Source organism: Myotis brandtii, unplaced genomic scaffold (genome assembly GCF_000412655.1).
Source record: "Myotis brandtii unplaced genomic scaffold, ASM41265v1 scaffold958, whole genome shotgun sequence".
Lineage (NCBI taxonomy): Eukaryota > Metazoa > Chordata > Mammalia > Chiroptera > Vespertilionidae > Myotis > Myotis brandtii.
Genome location: NW_005371960.1, coordinates 32,654 through 54,180, shown reverse-complemented (window position 1 = coordinate 54,180; position 21,527 = coordinate 32,654). Strand labels below are relative to the sequence as shown.

At 34.7% G+C, this 21,527-nt stretch overlaps 1 protein-coding gene across 1 annotated transcript in view; it reads right to left on the bottom strand.

Annotated features, from left to right (window-relative positions):
• The window catches only part of HEATR5B (HEAT repeat containing 5B), a 73,086-nt gene that overhangs the window by 38,904 nt on the left and 12,655 nt on the right, over window positions 1-21,527 (bottom strand). The window contains exons 7-18 of the mRNA XM_005886085.2: window positions 20,952-21,201; window positions 18,021-18,176; window positions 17,195-17,445; window positions 14,715-14,826; window positions 14,344-14,496; window positions 13,634-13,733; window positions 13,191-13,300; window positions 11,936-12,099; window positions 11,021-11,196; window positions 6,088-6,193; window positions 4,412-4,602; window positions 3,272-3,431 (exon numbers count right to left, since the gene is read on the bottom strand). Of these exons, the coding sequence (XP_005886147.1) occupies window positions 3,272-3,431; window positions 4,412-4,602; window positions 6,088-6,193; window positions 11,021-11,196; window positions 11,936-12,099; window positions 13,191-13,300; window positions 13,634-13,733; window positions 14,344-14,496; window positions 14,715-14,826; window positions 17,195-17,445; window positions 18,021-18,176; window positions 20,952-21,201 (1,929 nt within the window). The remainder of the gene's footprint in view (window positions 1-3,271; window positions 3,432-4,411; window positions 4,603-6,087; window positions 6,194-11,020; window positions 11,197-11,935; window positions 12,100-13,190; window positions 13,301-13,633; window positions 13,734-14,343; window positions 14,497-14,714; window positions 14,827-17,194; window positions 17,446-18,020; window positions 18,177-20,951; window positions 21,202-21,527) is intronic.

Here is a 21,527-nt window from a genome sequence, read left to right as displayed (position 1 = left end):
GAGGAGGAGTTCTTGCTGAAACCCAAAATCAGTATCTTGAAGATAAAATGGAGGAACTATCATATAACAGAGTAAAAATACAAAAAAAAAAGAGGAAAAACACAATAGACTTAAATGAATTCTTTTATGAATAATAATAATTCTAATAAAATAAAAAGATACACTTATACAGAATTTGATGACATTTCTAAGCTTCAAGGACAGAGAGAAAAATTCTTACACACTGTCAAGCCAAAACATAAGGTTATAGACATAAAAAATATATTTCAGATATGTTTTTTGGCAAAAGCAATGAAAAGATGGAGGAAAAAAATAGTTATGCCCACAAGCAACCATTAATTTAGCATTTTATTAACATAGTAAGCCGTTGTTTTTTTTGGAAGTGGGAAATATATGCATAGTATAAAAGAAGAAGTTTTACCTGGATGCTCAAAGAAACACTGCAGAGAAACTTTAAATAGTATTTGCACATCAGTTTTTTAGTTTTTGGCTTCTGTTACTTTTAATTTTCTAAAGAACTTATTTGGAAGTTTTTATAGATCACTGACTAAAAACTGAGACGTTAATACTTACTAAAATTTAATGTTTTAAAAATCAAGCTACCATTAGCCTCCAATGTACCACATTAGAAGACAGAAGATACTGAGACATTTATGGATAATCAAAGAAAGGGACTGTGTGCCAGGAATGGTATAACCAACTAAAATCTCATCCACATGTGAAAGCAGAGGAAGCTACTTTTAAGATATGCATACCACTCAAGACCCTTCCTAAAATAACTATTGCTAGAGGAAGTTCTCCTAAGAACAAGGACTCATCTTAATGAAAGCAGAAGTATTTTACCCAGTAGATCACTGACTCCTATGGGAAATATTTTATTCATTTGCCTGCCAGAAACCCACCCTTCTGATTTCCTCTCCATCCTCACAGGATGCTAATGTTTCTCTCAGTCTCTTTGGGTGGTTCCTCCTCAATTCCTCAATCTCTAGACTTTGGCCCATTCCCTGGGCTTCTTTTCATTTTCATCAAATTCTGTTTAATTAATGATATTGTTCATTTAAAGTTTTTAAATACCACCTATAAGCTAGCAATTTTCAAATTTCTATCTATAGCAAGAACCTTTCCTCTGAACTTTAGAGATATATAATCAACCACCAATACCTACTTTTGTGTCTAAAGCCATTTCCGAATTACCATGTCCAAAATCAATTTTTAACTTTATTTTTATTGTTGACACTATTGCAAATGTCCCCACCCCGCTTTGCCCTCTTATCTTCCCCTGAAATATGTTTCTTTCATAGCATTCTACTTTTCATATAGTGACAAATCCATCCATTTAGTTTTTCAGAACAAAAAAAAACTTAGAAGCATCCTTTACAACTCTTTCAATCACACCCTACTTCAAATTCATGAACAAAATTTTTAATGTTTTACCTTTATTTTATACCCAGAGTCGATTCAATGCATACTACTCTCCCACATAACTATTACCATTTCCCCACAATCCATTAACCTTTCTTGTCTTTATAATAGCTCCTCTTGTTTTCTGCCAAATCCATAGAACCTTGAAGTGTGTATAGCTTGTAGTAAGATATCATTCAATATCTATGAATTTAATGAAGTAGTACTGTTATTATTATTTGAAATTGTCTTTTCAACATTCCCTATTTTTTTATTTGAATGCTATTTAGCAGTACCGGACATGTTGTAAATTCTTAGTAGTTGTAAAAACCTTCACTTTTTCATAAGTGGAATGGCCATTTCTAATCTCTTAACATATAACCTTTAACTGTCTGATTTTGCTAAATATAATTTAATCCTTTTTTTTCTTCTTTTTAAAAAAATATATTTTATTGATTTTTTTACAGAGAGGAAGGGAGAGGGATAGAGAGTTAGAAACATCGATGAGAGAGAAACATCGATCAGCTGCCTCCTGCACACCCCTACTGGGGATATGCCCGCAATCAAGGTACATGCCCTTGACCGGAATCGAACCTGGGACCCTTCAGTCCGCAGGCTAATGGTCCATCCACTGAGCCAAATTGGTTAGGCTATTCTCTCTTTTTTAAATCCTTAACCACAGATATGTTTTTATTGATTTTAGAGAGGAGGGGGGAGAAAGAGAGAGAGCAAAAAACATCTCCATGTGAGAGAGAAACATCGACTGGTTGCCTTACAAATGTGCCTGCAATCTAGGTATGTGCGCTGACCAGGAATTAAACTCACAACCTTTTGGTATACTGGACGATGCTCCAACCAACTGAGCAACCCAGCCAGGGCAGTAGCACCTACTTTTTGACATAAATGAAGCAAGCAGCAACCGCCTGGGTAAAATAATTTTTCTTCCAAACTAGTATAAAACAGCATTAAAAAAGTAGTGTGGCACCTCTTAAGGAACAAGATTACTTGATTTTTATTTTTAACACTTTTGGGAATTTTGTGCTTTACATAGCTAGAAACCTTTACCAAGAAGTCTAAGGCAAACTAAACCTATAGACTAGTTTAAATTTAATAGCTCGTTTGGGAGGAGTGGATTTAGAGTCTTTTATCTAATCCTAAAGGAACTCATTCATCATCTCAACAAACTAATGGCAAGTAGTAATAAAAATTGAACTTGTGAGTCCCAATATGAAGCTGGCAAGTTGGATGATAATGCATTTATATATTATTAATATTTTCAGGTGCTTCAATGTGAAGTGGTAAATCAAGAATGCAGTACATCTTTGCATACAGAAGTTCTTGACTCTCAATGTAGTTAATTCTATTTGTATTTGTAAACAAACCAAAAATTCACAGTACACTTGAAAATTCAACCAATGACCCTGGACCTGGGTTGGGGTATTAGAAAAGGGGAGAGAGAGAAGGCTGGATATTAAAAAAAAAAGAAAAAAAAAAAGATCTAATAAAGGTAAGAAAATGCAAAAAAGAGAAAACAAGTACAATGGATGATAAATAATAACAAGAAAATACGTTTAAAGGAATGTATGTGGAATGGGTTGAATTCCCAAAATAAGACAGTTTTAAGATTAGGTTAAAAAATAAACTCCTGGAGGAACCAAGATGGCGGCATAGGTTAACGCTGGAGTTTGCTGCCTTGAACAACCACCAAACAAACTCCTGTTATATGCTGTTACATAAAACAAAATGACAAAAAAAGATCCTAATACATTTTTTCTACCAACCTATTAGAATGATTACAATTTTATACAGCAAATAATTTTCCTAACACTATTATTCAAACATTTTATAATGAATAAAATCAATATTATACCTGGACTTCAGAGGATGTTCCATCTTGTGCTAGAGCCAATAAAATGCTGACACTGGTCTTCAGATGTTGTCCTGAGCCGATACCACCAACGTAACGATGCAAACAGCCCAGAGCCAATGAATGCCCAGTTCTGGATACAACATCTCGAGCCGATTTCAACCTGGGAAAAAAAGTATACTTCAGGGACTGGTTTTCTATTTCCCTGTGGCAATAACAAGCTTATAGCCACACAATAAAAAGGATTTATTATGGAAATCATGAAAGACTACAATCATGATTACTTCTCTCTCCACTCCCAAACAAGTTACTAAATTTAAAATAGTTGGTTAAAGTGATATATTTCACTGAATAGAAAATGTGAAGGGGAACTACAGCTTTTCAGAACTATTGCTCACAACCACTGCTTCCACACCTTCCTCTCTCACTAATGATTATGACATAGTTTGGTATAATTAGTACTTAAAATACAGTAATAGCTAAGAATGATTAATTTATATAACTCAAATATTGATTCTTGACCACTACTGATTTTCAACTTCTCTACTTAAGTACTTGATTAACAACCAACAGTCAATAATAACTGCACGTTATCATTTTAATCATATTTATTTGGAACTCTGAGGTAAATGTTTTTAATTAATATTAAAACAAATCCTTAAAACCTAATGGTAATTTTCTCCTCTGTTTCAGGGATAATTTCAGAGATACACTTAGCAGCAGTTAGAAAAAGAATGACTCATTTTTAAAAGTGGGTAATTAATAGAAAAAATAATGGCAGGGGGAGAGGGGAGCAGTGGCGAAGAGAAAAGGACTTCAGAGCACCTCCTCAGAGCAGAGTAGACATAACTCAGAGACATCCTATTAGCATTCTTCTTGATTCCATTACGTAACATTCAAGAGTTGAAACTGAAGTCCTCACCACATTGAAAGCACTTAGCATATTACAACCTAGCTGGATTCTAGACTTTAATCAATTATTGAAATAAAAATGAAGGCCATTATGAGAAAAATCACAAAATATTGTCACATGCTATACCATTTGGAAAACATATAGCCCAGGTAATAATTACTTATTAGACATCTAAAAAGACATCTTTGCCTATGCAAGAAACTTACTTGTTGGTAAAGAGACTCACTTACTTGTCAAAGCTATATTGGGCCATTCTAGCAATAAAAGTTGCTTCTCCAACCACCTGAGCCATTCTTCCAAGAGCTTCCCCTGCTGCACATCGTAAGATGGGGTTGGGGTTGTCAAGAGCGCCCATAACCAGTGTCAGAGCGGATTTACGTACTTCCTCGGGTCCTAAAGTACTTTTATTCTCAGCCAGGCCCTATGGTTAATTTTTTTTTAAAGGCAAGTCATAATTCACATTAAATAAAATTTTTAAATGTGCATAATCTTTGAAAATATACATATATCTTCAGACATTATTTTCTTCAGTCATCTTTCCAGTGCATATAACATATAGAGTCGATACCTGTTAAATTAGTGGTAACCACTTTTCTAAACATGATTCAAAACATGATACAGATACACAACATAGTTACAGTTCATGGGCCCTAAAACCAACAATCCCTGGGAGTTGCTTTTATATATAAAAACACTGTATTATTAAATTAACTGTTATTCAACTGGTTGAAATTTATCATCATAACTTTAAGGAAGGCCTAATGAGTAGGAAACTTTGATTCATTTATATAAAAATTCTAGAGAAGATAATTATGTCACAAAGAGTACCTCCAATTATATATCTAAAGGCTAAATTAGGTAATAACCAGTAACTGAATGTTGAGATAGCTTGTTCATCATTCCAAATGTTAATACTTCTATTCTAGCTATACCTCCTGTCCTGGAACTTAATTTACTCATTGAGACCAAAAATCCAAGTTATGGTACCTGGGGAAAATGTTACTACAGCAAAGGCTTTAGCGAGCATATCTATATAGAAAAGAATACTGTACAGAAGTATTACAGTTGGTTCACTAGCTTCCCAACCACTGAGGAAGACCATGACCACCCCACTTGTGTTTTAAAAAACTCAGATGTTAGTATTAGTTGACGATCTTTAAGAATGGCATGTACTAACAGTTATGTAAATGGCACAAACCTATATTTCTACCAATGCCTGTATCCCCTTTCCCTGATGTTTATGAAACATGATTTACTTCATGCCTATTTAAACAGTTGTACTTGTTGCTATTTTACTTTAAAATAGTAATACTTTATAATTAACTCAGTGCTAAATAATATAATAAGTTTTCAAATACATCATGAGAGGCTGCAGGCTGCAAAATACAGTAACAAACTCTGAGAGACAAAGCAATAGTCATTTCACTTTATACGTGTAGAAACTGATGTTAAAAGAAGATGAAATAAATTACACAAAGACATAAACCAAGTATTATGCAAAACCAGAACACAACCTCTAAATGCAGAATTTTTTCAACTATATAACACAACCTCTCCTGATTTATGGTCTAAACCACAAATCAAATTTAAGTTTCATCTTGTTAACTTTCAGCAGAATATTAGATTTCATTAGCCAGACATTTTTGAAAATTCTGACTGTCTGAACTACTGGCATTTGTAAAGTCTCAGGGGTCAAGCTGAAAGAGTAACATTACTAAAATATAAAATACTCATTAATTACAATGAGCCTAATATAAAGTTTCTAGTAATTTAACTCAACTAATATAAAACATAGTTATCATGGGATATACTTTTAAACATCACAGTAATCTAGATATGCCTGCCTTGTTAAAGGCATTAATTAAAATCGTAGTTCAGAATATTTATTATGTTTTAAAGTAAATACCTTTAGTGCACTAAGAACAGCAGTAAAAATATTAAGCTGCACAGCCTGCTGGCGGACACCTTTGGCTTGTTTAACACATTCAGCAAAGTGATCCAACATCTGCAGTCTATAATAGAATAAGAGCAAATTAACAACACTTTTTACTCAAATATGGCTCAAGAAATCAGAGATAAGAAGAGTATGAGCTAATTGTTTAACAAATGATGCCTCAAGATATCTCATTTCTATCTCATTCCCACAGCTGGTCCAAATCAGATCTCTTCCCTCTGAATTAGTCTATGGACAGATGGCTATCAATTGAAACAAGAAAAGAGACTGAATATTAAGTATCAACCAGGAAAATAAGGTCACAATTTCAATGGCTTTTAACATGAACACCAGTATCCAAAAAAGTGTATGGCATATAGTAGGTGCTCAGGTTTTCTTGAATAGAATAACAATAATTGATTATGCCATCTGTGTGGAAGATTTTTAAGCTGGAAATAAAAAATTGTGGCATAGTTTTAAAAAATACTCTCAGAAGAAAATAGTACCTCATGCCCTATCCTTAGAAACTAATAGGGAGATTTTTTAACAAAGATTTAGCTTTGGTCAATTTTTTTAATGTAAAAAAACAGAAGTTAGATTTTTATTCTTTCCAACATTTTTAAATGAGACAGCTAACAAAAATAAATCAATCACAGTCATTTGAGACTATTCTGATAAAAGAGAATGAGATCATTTCAGATTCTTCTAAAAAGAAATTGGGTTGGGCAAAGGAATCTAGAGAAAATGGATTTAGTTCTAAGGTAACTATAACCTAAAGTAGGAAATCAAAATCTCCCTAAGGACACTATAAGGATTTAAGCTCAATTTACAATAGGACATGGATCTTGGGTCAAAGCACCCTTCAAAAATCACAGAATTCCTGCCTCCTATGGGAACTCCAGTGAGAACTACTGGGGACTAACACTGACTACTTCCACACTTGCTCTGACACAGATTCCCATTCTATCAATGAGTGAAAAGGCAGGGCATTACTCACATTACTTTAAGGTCACACATAAGAAGACACACATGGTCTCCAACATTACTGTTAAGCATCATTTGCCTGTACCTGACCTCAAATGCTTAACTTTTTTAAAAAGCGTATTTTAAAAATATCTTTCCTTATAAAATATTCATTTAACTTAATTTGAAAACTATTAACAAAAACTAATTACTCAGAAATAACCAGTTACCCCTGGGTACATTCATTTTCTTTTAGGTCTTTTTCTTATGTAAATACATGTACATTTTTATGTATTTTAAAATGCCAAACTGAGATTACTTCTTGCCCTTTATTTTACTTTTTTTCATTCACATTGCATAATGAGTATTTTCTGATATCTGTAAAAAGTATTCCAGTCTGTCATTATTTATTCCTCAATCACTGAATATTTGTTATTTATTATACTTTAAAATAATTTATCTATTTATACAAAACCTTGTTCCACAAAAGTGACTGGCTATAATTAAAATATTTCTGGGTTCTAGCTCCCATAACTAGTTGGATTACTTTAGAGAAATCATAAAGTCTTAGAGCTGGATTTCCTTAGATTAAAACAAGGACACTAAAGTAGATACTTTATAAAATTCCTTTACATTTAAAGTTCTTTAACATTTTTATGGCAACCAATTGTTCTTAAAGATCATCTGGGTAAAGTAAAATTTCATATTTAAAAATTTCCACTCATTTTAAAAAGCAATTAACCAAGTAACCAACATTTTTAAAAAGATAACATCTGTGTTATCTTTTACATATACATATAATATTTTTTTAAATTATTTTTTAAAAATATATTTTATTGGTTTTTTACAGAGAGGAAGGGGAGGGATAGAGAGTTAGAAACATCAATGAGAGAGAAACATCGATCAGCTGCCTCCTGCACACCCCCCACTGGGGATGTGCCCACAACCAAGGTACATGCCCTTGACCGGAATCGAACCTGGGATCCTTGAGTTTGCAGGCCGATGCTCTATCCACTGAGCCAAACCGGTTAGGGCTGCCCTGGACATTTTTGAAACTGATCTTCAGAAATCAATATCTATTAACTTTTATTTTTTTGTAATTTATTTTGCAATCTAAATTAAAAAAAAATAGATCAGGAGCATTAACATATTTTATTTATCCATATTTTATTTACCAGAGGATATGATTTTTTTAAATAATTGATTTTAGAGACAGAGGAAGGGAGACATTGATGTAAGAGAGAATCCTTGATCAGTTGCCTCCTGTCTGCATCCCATCCGGGGATTGAACCCACAACCTGGGCAGGTGCCCTGACCGGTAATCGAACCTGCAACCTTTCAGTGTATGGGAAGATGCTCCAACCAACCGAGCCGCACCAGCAAGGTGAGATATCTGTTTAATAATGGTATTTGGTATTGTTCCAAACAGAAATATGTAGAAATTTATTACTTCTTAACTCTTACCTTTCATTTTAAAAACTTAATATGAAGAATAGGTCAATGGATTTTCCTAAAATAAAGAACATCCAGTTCAAGAAACAGAACATGACCAATAGCCGAGAGCTTCCCTTGTGCTCCCTTCCAGTCACTGCCTTCTACCAAGGGTACTTGCCATCTTGAGTTTTTATTCCTTTGGTTAGTTTTGCCTGTTTTTTGTTTTGTATTGTATGTAATTGGGTGAATCAATTATGCACTTTATGTATCTGGCTTCTTTCAATCAATATTATGTTTGTAAGATTCATCCTTATTGTTCTATGTAAATGTTCATTTTTATTGCATAATATTATTCCACTGTATGAATAGACCACTAGTTATGTATACCTTCTTCTATACTTATAATTTCTTCTTCTAGAAACATGGCCCCTACAACCAGCTACAAAACTCTAACTTCCATGGCTTTGTCTGAATCGCTGAGTTCAAATGATGTCCTCTGGAGAGGGAGATTAACCTTTCCCAGGCTTTTCGTCTCTTCAGTATCAAAAAGCCATCTGGTCCACTTTGGTAGCTCCTAGCTGCATGTGACTGCTGAGCATCTGGAATGTGGCTAGCGTAAACTGAGATGGACTGCATGAGTAAAAGACATGGCAGATTTCAAAGAATTGGCATGAAAAATTATGTGAAATAATTTAATGATTTTTATATTGATTATTTATTGAAATGATTATGATTTGGACTGAATAAAATATATTATTAGAATTGATTTCACCTGTTGTTGTTTTTTTCACTTTAAAAAATATGGCTAGCCCTAACCAGTTTGGCTCAGTGGATAGAGTGTTGGCCTGCAAACTGAAGGGTCCCAGGTTCAATTCCAGTCAAGGGCATGTACTGGGGTTGTGCAGGAGGCAGCTGATCGATGTTTCTCTCTCATCGATGTTTCTAACTCTCTATCCCTCTCACTTCCTCTCTGTAAAAAAAAATCAATAAAGTATATTTTAAAAAATATGGCTACAAGAAAAGTTAAAATTACATAGGCTTTCATTATACTTTTATTAGTTAGTGTTGATCTAGATCACTAGCTCAGTTATTCTTCCGCTAAAAGTCAGGACATTAGACCAGGTAAACTCCCCAGTTATTTACTCAAAAATTCTCGAAAGATCCAGGTGCCCATTGGAGCCATTACATGGATGCTCAGTTCCTGGCAGTTGCACAACATCTCCTTCATCAACTTGAGATTGGTCCAAGTGAGAACCAACACATGCCTGTCTCAGTTCGTGAGTGCTACACGTACAGCCACCTCGGGTAGCCAACAAGCTTGCGTATTACATTAAGCACTGACACCACTTAATTAAAAATGTGACGAGAGATGCTGATTATAAAAGTATACGAGGCTAAAAATGATGAGAGACTTCACATTTCCAGCCTCCAGAGGGAAATTACTTTTCGCTTCAGTTGACACTGTTTATAGCTGCTTGAGAGAAAGCCGCCCTCAAGTTCTGCCCAATGCCAGACAGTCCAGTTTCTCCCCGTATGAGTCTGGGTCCCCAGAGACTCGCTGGGAACTGGTGTTCAGAGCAGTCGGGAGCTTGTGTCTCCCTCCCGAATGAAAAAGACAGCCGTGTCCTCAGTTGCCAGCCTTTTCCACGTGCACCTCATACCTCTGCACTTCATTTCCACACCTCCTCTGAGTCTCAGTGTGCTTTTCTCTTTCCTTCTAGTTGTAGAATTTCCACTAGGCCAGCCTTCCTGTGGTTCTGGATAATGTCCGTTTTGCCTTTTAGTTGTATTTTTGAAGTGGTTGTGCGAGGCAGCAATTTCCAGTGTTTACCTATGCTGCCATCTTGGTTTCCACAATAATATTTTTAAGGCATATTTGTAAAGTAAATTATCTGTGAAAGTTTTGCATTAATTCATTTTCTGTCTTCCTTTTGGGAAAATGACCATATATATATTTCGAATGCCTACTAAATTTAGGGATGGCGAATGAGGACATAGAATATAGCAAACCAAAAGGTCCTATTAGAAAAAGAACCAGTTACCTTAGTTTCCCAAGTTCTAGACTTGGATCATCAAACAGACAAATGTTATTGGGGACTATTTCTTAAGTAACAAAAACAAAAGACTTACCAAACTGATGTCCTTAATTAAAGATATAATCAAAACCTACTTATAAAATGGTGAACAAACTATTATAATGGATACCAGATGCTAGTACACAATCTTAAAAACAGTTAGCAGCAACAACAAAACAGTTAGCAGCAACAAACAAACTATTATAATGGATACCAGATGCTAGTACACAGAGCCAAATCTTAAAAACAGTTTCAAATTATGTGGAATATTTTTGCATGCAATTTTTAAAATCATGTATGTATTCCTTATGTTATTAAATGTGTAAGCTTAATGTTTTAACAGTATTACACCCTATTGCAGAGTTAACTGGGATAGGAAAATCTATAGTTTGGATATAATTTACATAAAATGACCTGATTGACTTTATACTAACCGGTGTTTATAAGAAACATGAGGAAACACTACACCAAAAAGAGCCACGGAAGCATCAATGACTGAAACTCCGAGAGGAAGAGGACCAGGCACAGCTTCTCCAGCAGGTATTCGTAAATAAATGGAGGATGGGTCATGCTCCAGAGCCCCACTTCCGGATGCACTGTTTGGCTGGAGCTGCAAAAGAATGACATGAAAATCATTCAAAAATCTACTTTAGGAAATTCACTTACTAAGAACTGGGCATGAAGAATAGAACAGGTGAGGAAGAAGCAAACATAATAAAACAAAAAAGAACAGAATGATTGAGTTTGAAAAATTTTAAATAGGTAAAAATATAATTTGGCCTTTTAAAAAAGCCATCAGTAACACCTTTTATAAATTTAAGAAAAAGATTGTTCATTCTAAAACATGTTTATGCTACCCACCTTAAAATGTGCAAAGCAAAGCAAAGGCACTTAAACCCACAAAAATTTCTTTAAAAGAGGCTTTAGTAACTCCTTTTAAAAGTACATACGAGGTAATGTATTCAATGAGCAAAACAGTTCTAAATGCTCAACCTACTAACTCCCATTCCTCTCCAACCTGTCAGAAAACAAACTAAAACAAAACAAAACACCAATAATAAAAAATCCAGCTAAAACTGGTCTTGGCCATAGACACCACAGGGTATCTAAATATAAAGAATATTGAATAAAGAGAATTCACCAAATTCTAACTATTGCTGTTTACCTGTTTTCACTATTTGTTCACCACCAGGAAGCCATCTTTACATGTCTAAAAAAGCTCAATGAAAATTAAACCTTAGTCTACAATATTTTCTTTTTAAGTGACAATGTGTAATAATAAAATGGTGTAAGTGAAAACCATCATGTTCAATTAAGAAAGTGTTTCAGTTCCCTGTATGGTTTACTACCTGGTCTTCAATTGATTTATGATCAGTTTCTTGCAGCCAGGAGCCAAGAAGAACACTATCATCATAGTGACAGAGGGATCTGAGGAGTGAAGTAGTTGTGTTGGCTGAATTGTCAGTCAAAGTGAATTCTGCCACCAGTTCTCTAAGAAGTGCATTGAAAGACCCTAAAACACAGAACTTCAGATCAGATTAAGAAGAATTTTGAAGAAAATCACAATCATTGCCCACAAAGAATAGCAACATGTTCAACAGAAATAAATAATAAAGTTCCTATTTCCTATTAAAAATATATGCATTATCTATTTCAATGCTGTTTTTAATATACAATAATGGTATTTCCTTTTTTACTATTGTATTGTGCCTTTTAGCCCTAATTATTTAAAGTAACCAAAAAAACTCAAATAGAGAAAAGGCTGTTCATTTTAAATATATTAAATATGACATGATTATTATTTTATTAATTACCCAATGATATATAAACACTAAACCAGAGCATGTCAAAATTCTTGGGCATGGTTGAACTAGAAACAAATCAATGACTTATTTTAGCATTAACGTTTTATATTATATTTAATTTCTGTCAAGTTCATTACTAGTTTACCTCCAGATTCCTACATTATTGGCAGTTTTGTAATATATATGAGGTAGATTAGGATAGTTATTAAAAGCATAGACTTCAAAGATGAACCAGCTGGGTTTGAATCCAACCTCTGCCACTTACTAGCTCTCAGATTTGGGCAAGTTATATTACCTATATGTACCTAAGATTCTTTATTTTATAAAATAGAGTTAATCACCTTATAAAGTTGAGGTTAGAGTCAAAGATGTTAATACCTGTAAAGGGCTCAGAAAGGGGCCAGGAGCACAGTAAATGCTGTGTTCATAGTCTATATGAAGAAAAGGAAAATGGTTGACTGCCTCTGCAGAGTAAGTCAGTGGAAGAGCCATGGTCAGAACTCTAAGAACCGGAAAGGGACATTAAAAAACTTTTATTAGCCCAGTCAGTATGGCTAAGTGTTTGAGCATCGACCTATGAACCAGGAGGTCCAGGTTTGATTCCCAGTCAGGGCACATGCCTGAGTTGCAGGCTTGGTCCCCAGTAGGGGACGTGCAGGAGTCAGCGGGTCAATCATTCTCTCTCCTCATTGATGTTTTTATCTATCCCTCTCCCTTCCTCTCTGAAGTAAAAAAAAAAAAGAAATATTTTTAAAAAAAGAAAGAAAAACTTTTATTAGCTACCGCAAATCGTATTTACCTTCGTAAGTTTTTGGAGGTAATAAAGCCAAGATATCATACAGTCTTAAACGGACCATCGCAGCACTAGCTTTCAGATGAGCTCCATGAGCTTTAATTACAGATGGAATACTAAAATATCAAAAGTATGGTTAGTATCATCTTATTAGAATAAGTATTACTTATAACCATTTTTTTCAGCAATGTATCAGTGTACTGACAAATTTACAGTACTTCAGTAAGTATTAGGTTTTCATTCAGTTTATTTTGTCACCTTTACTGTTAGTAACAGAAACATTATAAAGTACAATTTTATTTCAATATATATCATTACTGCAATTTTAAGAGTCATTTTATAAAAATAAAGTTTTATATGTTTCCTATATGATACTACAGAGAAGTAAATACAAAACATGACTATGTATCAATATGTGAAATTGGAAATTGTCATGATTGTTTACTTACTGTGACATCATAGTCATGGCACATTCAATAGGGGTCATCAATTTTCTAATCACATCTTCAGTTAGGAGTTCAGGACAATGTGCAACAAAACTCCTCATTGCTAGATAAAATTTTCAAAAGGACAGATTTGGAGCAGTTTTTGTGAGGATAAATAAATTTATAAAATTATATAAAGGTACCTACAATTCTTATTATAAAATATAAAGTTCTAAAACCAGGTAAAACCAAAAGAAGAACCAATTGCAACTATAGAGAAAAATCATTAGAAAAGGCTAGAAGGGTGGGCAGCAGAAACGAAGTGAGGGAAGTTAACTTTTAGGGAGATTTCTGTGAGTAGGAATTCAGAAATCTATAACCCAACATGAATCTAGATGACTACAAAGAAAGAAGTTTCCAGACAGAACCAAGAGTGGACACGGTGTACTGACAAATTTACAGTACTTCAATACAGTTCCTTTCAAGGTGCATGAATTTGTGCACTGGGCCCCTAGTTATTTCATAATTAGCAAACTGGTGTACATTATTTACAAAATTTCTTTCTAAATCTAAAGGTCTACAAACTTTAGATTATATAGTAAACTTACATATAAGTTTATATTACAAATTTACTACATATTAAAATAAAAATTTGAAGTAGTTCTTTTCCTTCACTTCACAAATATTTTAGTAATAAAAAAATATTCTGAAAGTGCATCCTTTTCAGTTCTTACCACATAAAGCTCCAGCACGGCCTTCCAAAGTTACCTGCCAGGTAAAAGAATCGCCTCGGGCCTTCTCAGCCTCCAGTTCCTTTAAAGAACGAGGGAAAACATTTCGCCACAGTAACAACATCTTCGGTAGATGATAACGAACGACAGATGGTCCTAACCGAGAAAAGGAGAATCCAAAATCATACATATATATACATATATGACATACTTTACAATAAAAAATTTTTAAAAAGAGCCCCACACAAGCTTTAATAATAGCTAGCATTTCACTCTATCTTTATCTCTAACATTAATACCTTAAATTAAATTTTCTTTATTGTTTACTGACAGTTATAGAATAAGACAAAAATCCTACTTCAATATCATTATACCTAAAGTCATAAGTGCTCCAAGTAAAAGCCATCCAGCTTGGGTGCGCTGTAAAGACAGCCTGCTGTTTTGGGTAGCAGTTCGTAAGAGATCTTCAGCAATACTAACTACCATCTGCAAAAAAAAGTTAAAGAAATCAAATAAGAAAATACATAGCTAATATACTTTATTAAGACAAAAGTTGTCCCTTTTTGTTGTTGCTGCTAACATGTTTTTAAAGAGGCAATTTTGAGACCTACTCAAACACAATTGCACTGATGACTCTGAGGAGACCCAGAACAGCGTAGTGGTTAAGAGTGAGTTGTGGAGCCAGTCTGCCTGTTGTTTCCTGCTTTCTGACCTGGGACAAATTAACCTCCCTCTCTCAGGTCCCTCACTGGCAAAACAGGAGTAAGAGAAGTGCCTACTTCACTCTTTTGAGGATTAAATAAGTTCATACAGCAAAGCACTCAGAACAGTGCTGGTCCATGTAACCACATAATTACTATTATTGGAACTATTATCCTATATTCAAAGGTTTGTTGAAGTCCTATTATGCAAATACCATTAAGCTAACCTTACAGTGCTTAGAGTGTTAAAGAGAGAAGACGAAGGAAAAATGGGAAGTAACAAGTAGCACATAATTAAATGACAAATAGTACAAAGGTGGTAGTGGTCAGAAAAGCTACCAAAGACTGAATAGTTTTTTTTTTTTTAATTAAATCTTTATTGTTCAGATTATTACAGTTGCTCCTCTTTTGTCCCCCCATAGGGAGAATTTCTTTCTTCCATCAGCCCCATGTGAAGGGTGCCAAATATTCACTCCATCTCCTACTCCCACATCCCACTAGTTAGTTTCTAAAGACTCTAATAGAAGCCTATGGGTCTCTATGCTCCCTCATTGACCCCATTTTTCCCTCATTCAGACATTCTGCTGACATAACTTCATCAGGATGGTTTCTGTTAAAGAAAAACTGTCTCTGTTCACAGTGCCCAGCTATGCTTTAGCTATGAGCTCTCTGAGCAGAGCAAAACATCTCAGATCAAAAGGTCCATCTACTTTACTGGAGAACAGAGTGAGAATAACCAAGTTTGCTACAAATTAGCCCGCTCAGGCCCACCACCGAGAAATCAATTGCTCAGCCTTCCATGTCTCTCCTGAACCAGTGTATGTTCAGTGGTTACAACAATACAATTTCAACCCCTACTCCTCCTTGGAAAGGTATGTTTTTTCACCGCCCCACCCCCACCACAAGAAAGGTATCAACATTCCCTGACTAACTATTGATAGTCACTAATTCAAACCCAACTCCCAGACATGTTTGATTATTAAAAAGAGCCTAAGCAAAGCATGTATTATTCATTTTCCCTTCATTAGAGAAGATTTTGCAGGATCTTCTTATAGCAACCCTTGTTAGTCTGATTTAAAAATAGTGGTCACACGCTGGCCAGTGTGGCTCAGTTGCTTGGGCATCGTCTAATGCACTAAAATGTTGCTGGTTTAATTCCTGGTCAGGGTACATAGCTGGGTTGCACCTGGTTGGGGAGGTGACTGAATAGTTTTGAAGAGATTTCATGAAAGAGATGAACATGAATTGGGTCTCTAAACAAATAGATAAGTTTGGTACAGGTGAATGAACAAGAAAGGGGAGAAATTCTATAGTAAGAGATTAGCATGAGCAAAGGCATGGAAACTGAAGAAAGCAAGATGACTAGTCTGACTTAAGAGCAGTGAGAAATTAGAATGAATGGGTAGAGTTTGCCAGAGTCTGAGTACTAGGTAGACCCTAAGGGACTCTGAACAAATGTGAAATATGAAAGTGTGTGGAAGAGATGGGAGAAAAAGATATCAAGGATAATCAGCCACGACACAATTGTATGACAAAGGGAGGAGGAAGCCTAGATTCAAATAGTAACTATGAAACTCACAGGAATGAACTCACAGGTCATGGGCCTAATAACCCAGAAAAAAAAAAAAAAAGTTAAAATCTAGCCCAAATCTGCCTATATAAAGTTGCAAATAATATTTATAAAAATATTCCTGAGAAGAAAATCATGATGGTAGTAGGAGGTTAGTAGAAAGGAAAAGAAAGAAAAGTAACTGATTAAAAAAAAACCATTCAACTCTATTATCTAATGCTTAATAATGGCAATAGCATATTCTCCTGACATCTTTTAATACAGCAGTGTGAATTTTTATTTCTAAAAGCTAAAAGAAAAGCTTTGATTTCTAAATTATATTAATTACTTATGGTTTTTCTCTAAAATAAATTATAAAATGATACTATAACCAAACAAAAGCTACTTATTATTCCTTTGTCATAATTAAATATCAAATTTTATAGTCTGTCAACTCCATTTTAGCAGAACACTTATTTTATAATATCATAGTAAAACTGTTGTCTGTCTTCTGATCAGCTCGTTCAACAGTAAACACAGAAGGTGTTCCAACAGACTGAAGCCCACATGACAAACACTTGCAAGTCTAGGATTTCTGTCCTACCTTTCCCTTGGCATGAGGAATGCCCAATGGACACTGATGAACTCCACCTAACAGGGCAGCCATTGCAAAACTGTATCCACTAACAGCTTCTGGTGAAGTTTTCAGGTTGTTGAGCCGCTCTGCACACCTGTCTAGAAATGGTGTCAACTGGAAAGGTAATGCCACAGCCACACAGCGCAAGCACCAGGCAGCAGCGAGCCGAGCAGCCATACTTGGATGAAGAAGCACAGAAGTCACAGTCTCCAAAAGTCCTAACAAAGAAAATACTCAAAAAATTACTCTTTAATGAAGTCAAACAATTTCATGAAAAGACTATGTACAATAGTTAAAATCATAATTATTATGGCTTCAAACATACTTTCAAAAAATTACTCTTTAATGAAGTCAAACAATTTCATGAACAAAAGACTATGTACAATAATTAAAATCATAATTATTATGGCTTCAAACATACTTTCCGAACTTTGCCAAAAACACATACATTACCTCATAAATAGCAGAATACTTTAAAGGAACATTTTCTACAAAGAACATAGTATAATTACATTCAATAAAATATAAATGTGGATGTAAAATTAAATGAAAGTATTCAACAAATTTTAGTAAAAAACTACTATGACTTTTTTTGTTTCCCCAAACTTTATTTCACCATTTAATTCAATACTGACTATCACAGTGAATTTTAAGTTAAATAAAACTCTACTTTTACCAAATGATCTAAACTGCTAATTTGATGACAAGCAACTAACCAGGAGCTAAATATCGATTATACTATGATTTTAAAAAATGGTAAAAGAATATTTCTGCAGGTAAGTGGATATCATACCTATAGACGCCTCCTGAATTAGAGGGGAGGCAGTGGCGTTGAGGCTCTGCACCAGGCTCCCCAGCTCCTGGAGGGCACAGACCATCACATGCTGGCTGGCTGCGATGTCTGCTGCTCCAGACTTGTTTTCACTGCTAGTGTCATTCACTACTGCTTCTGGAAACACAACAGCATGTCCTCAATGAGCGTGAATTAAATATAATTTTCTTGATCTACATAATTATATTCTTAAATCATCCTACTTGATGCCTGAGTGTTAGAATTCTGTATGCTGTTATTTCTCAGCAGAAAATTTGTGTAAATAATAGTGAAGTAACCTAAAAACATTATTTAATGACTTCACGGCAATGCTTTAATACATATATACTGAGATATTTTGTCTGCTTCTAAGACCTTACTTTAGTAAGCAGCAGCAAACTACAGTGTTGCCTGAGTGTTAGAATTCTGTATGCTGTTATTTCTCAATAGTGAAGTAGCCTAAAAACATTATTTCATGACTTCACGGCAATGCTTTAATACATATATACTGATATGAGATATTTTGTCTGCTTCTAAGATAAGACCTAACTTTAGTAAGCAGCAGCAAACTACAGTGCACAAAAGCACAGGCTCTAGAGAAAGAAGACTTGGGTTCAAACCCCAGTTTCCCCAGTCATATTAGCTATCTGGCACTGGGCAAGATACTCAGCCTACCTAGGTCAAGTTCCTCCTCTGCTGAAAGGGTTAAGTGCCTATCTTGAAGAGTACTGTTACAATCAGTCAGTGCATATAAAGAATTTAACACAGTGCTGCCCTCAATACATATTTAATAAATTTTAGTGGCTATTATTGTTACTTACTATTATTACTGTTATTTTCAAGTGCTGCTATATATTGGTAGTATCATCAAATTACTGACCAGAAAGTGGATATGTAAGGAAAGAGGCTTTAGAACTTCTTAGTGGAATGTTCCTCAAATTCCCATTCACTTTGCTGCCCCCTCCCATCACCTTTTAATGTCCACTAGACTTGGAATGTATTTAACATAGAACAGCTGTAAATCCCTTGTGAATTTACTAATTGAGAATACATTCTGGCCCATAAATTCCAGATATATAGCATTATATTTAAGCTTCTAGGATTTTTAAATCAAATGACTACTATGGCCTTAAGATTAATAACTCATAAATGACAGTAAAACTTTCTTACTCTTTTTGCATTCACTATGAATTACTAGACTATAAAATATAGAATATAGAATAATAGAATACAATAAATTAAAACATTATGGACTCTAATTAAATAGCTCTTTTCTTCTTAGCAATTTCTGGACTTAGAAATGCATGAATTCTTCCTTTGATTACTAAACTAGAAGCTGCCTGAACAGGTAGTTCTCTGTATCTGGTTCACTATTTTCCTCCCACAATTTGGTAGTATTTCTGGCACTCAAACATTTCTTCAATGAATCAATGTACAAAGATTTTTCAAGGTGTACACCTAGAATATATTGCTATTTTAACATATCTAAAGACCTACTAGTATACCTCATTAACTTAAGCAGCCTTTAATTCATAATTTATAATTTTTTAGTTAGCCCTGTACAAAAAATGGTTTGCAAAGATATAAACAACAAAAACTACGACTAAACTGTGTGTACTTGTAAAACTTATAAAATTATTTTCTCTAAATATAAATTACTGATTATTATCTTTCATTAAATTCTTATTTCTAAGGACCTCTATTAGGCAATATAATGTGCCTGATTAAAGTTAATGTATATTACCAAGAGTGACAAAACTAAACCGTCTTATAGAATTTACATTTACCTTGCTTTGATTTCCTAATCGAATTGTAAGCTCCATAAAGGCAGGAACTTTATCTCACTCACTAGAGGCCCGATGCACAAAATGTGCATGGGGCTCGGCCTCTGCCACAGCAGCGGCTGCCTCTGCCTCAATGCAGCAGCCGGGGGCCGCCTCTGCCTTGGCCCCCACCACCACAGCTTCGTCCAGAAGGTTGCCTGATCTAATTAGCATATTATGCTTTTATTATTATAGATTATTCAAACCTTAAAGTACTGCTTTGGAATTTCAGACTATTTGTTAAACTAAAAAATTTATAAACTTGATACTTCTTAGAAAAGGATTTCTTTTAATTATGAATTACTGGGGTTTCACAATATATCCTATAATGTGCTAAAGCCACCTGTAATTATTCTTCTCAAGTCTTCATATTAAGTCTAGTAAGGGAGGGGAAAAACCAACATGTGTATATAAAATAAAAGGCTCCAAACACAAAAATCACATTGATTATTCCTTAAAGAGAGCAAAGTAATACTGCTGTGTACCAGGAGAGCTATAAAATCAGTATAGGAACTTGAAATAAGACAAAAACCCTAATTTTATAAACATGCTACCAAAATCTTTAAAAACTATTTCACTAAAATTATGGGTTGCTTTAATATCAAATAAGAGTACTCAATAAAATGATTATTAAAACACAACCCAGAAAAATATATAAATTAATCAGATGTTGGTATCTATATACATAAAAGCCTAATATGCTAAGTGTCCAACCAACATGCACTGACCACCAGGGGGCAGATGCTCCGACCGGTAGGTTAGCTTGCTGCTGGGGTCCAGCCAATTGGGACTGGGTAACACGGGCGGGACACACCCTGGAGCCCTCACGCAGTACCTCCGCAGCCGGCCAACCTCTCATAGTCCCTCCCCAGCCGGCCAGCCCCAATCAGCCCCGGTAGGGACTGGGCAAGATGGGCCAGACACACCCTGGAGCCAACCTACCGCATTCCCTCCCCAGCCTCTAAAATATTTCTTCTAATTAATTTCCTTTCAATGTGCACAAATTCATGCACCAGGCCTCTAGTTTATTAATAATAAAAAAGAACTAAATGACTAAGGCAATCAATAATATTATTACATCAATCCTTACCTACTACTTTCATCTGTTTTCCAATAGCTTGGCATATTTCTTTGGCAGCTGCAATCTGGGCTTTTTCACCTAGCAAACTGCCCACGGTAGCTCTCAGGATAAAGGAGACACATCGTCTTGAGTACACAGCCTCTACATGTGTTTGCGTTGCCCGAGGATGAGAAACCAGATCAAGCACGTGGGATAAGAATGTAGCAAAGCTACGCTCCAACCATTGACCACCCAATGTTGTTACAAAAACAACATATGCCTATAAACAGATTAAAATACAACTTCAAATACATGTTTATAAATGAACTGAAATTATAGATAAAGCAACCACAGAAATAACTGACAACAGCATGCAAATAAATTATATTTGAGATTAAAATAGAGAATTTAAAACATGAGACATTTTTAGTACTTCTAGTATAGGAATTCTCTTTGACTGACATAGTTAAGACAATAGCTTTGTCAAGAACACAGTGAGTGGTAAAGGATGAAAGGAAAGCTGAATTTATCCTGGTTATGAAGAAGGTAATAGGTTATAGGAATAAGAAAACCCTAACACACTAAATAAATACAGACCTAGAGCTA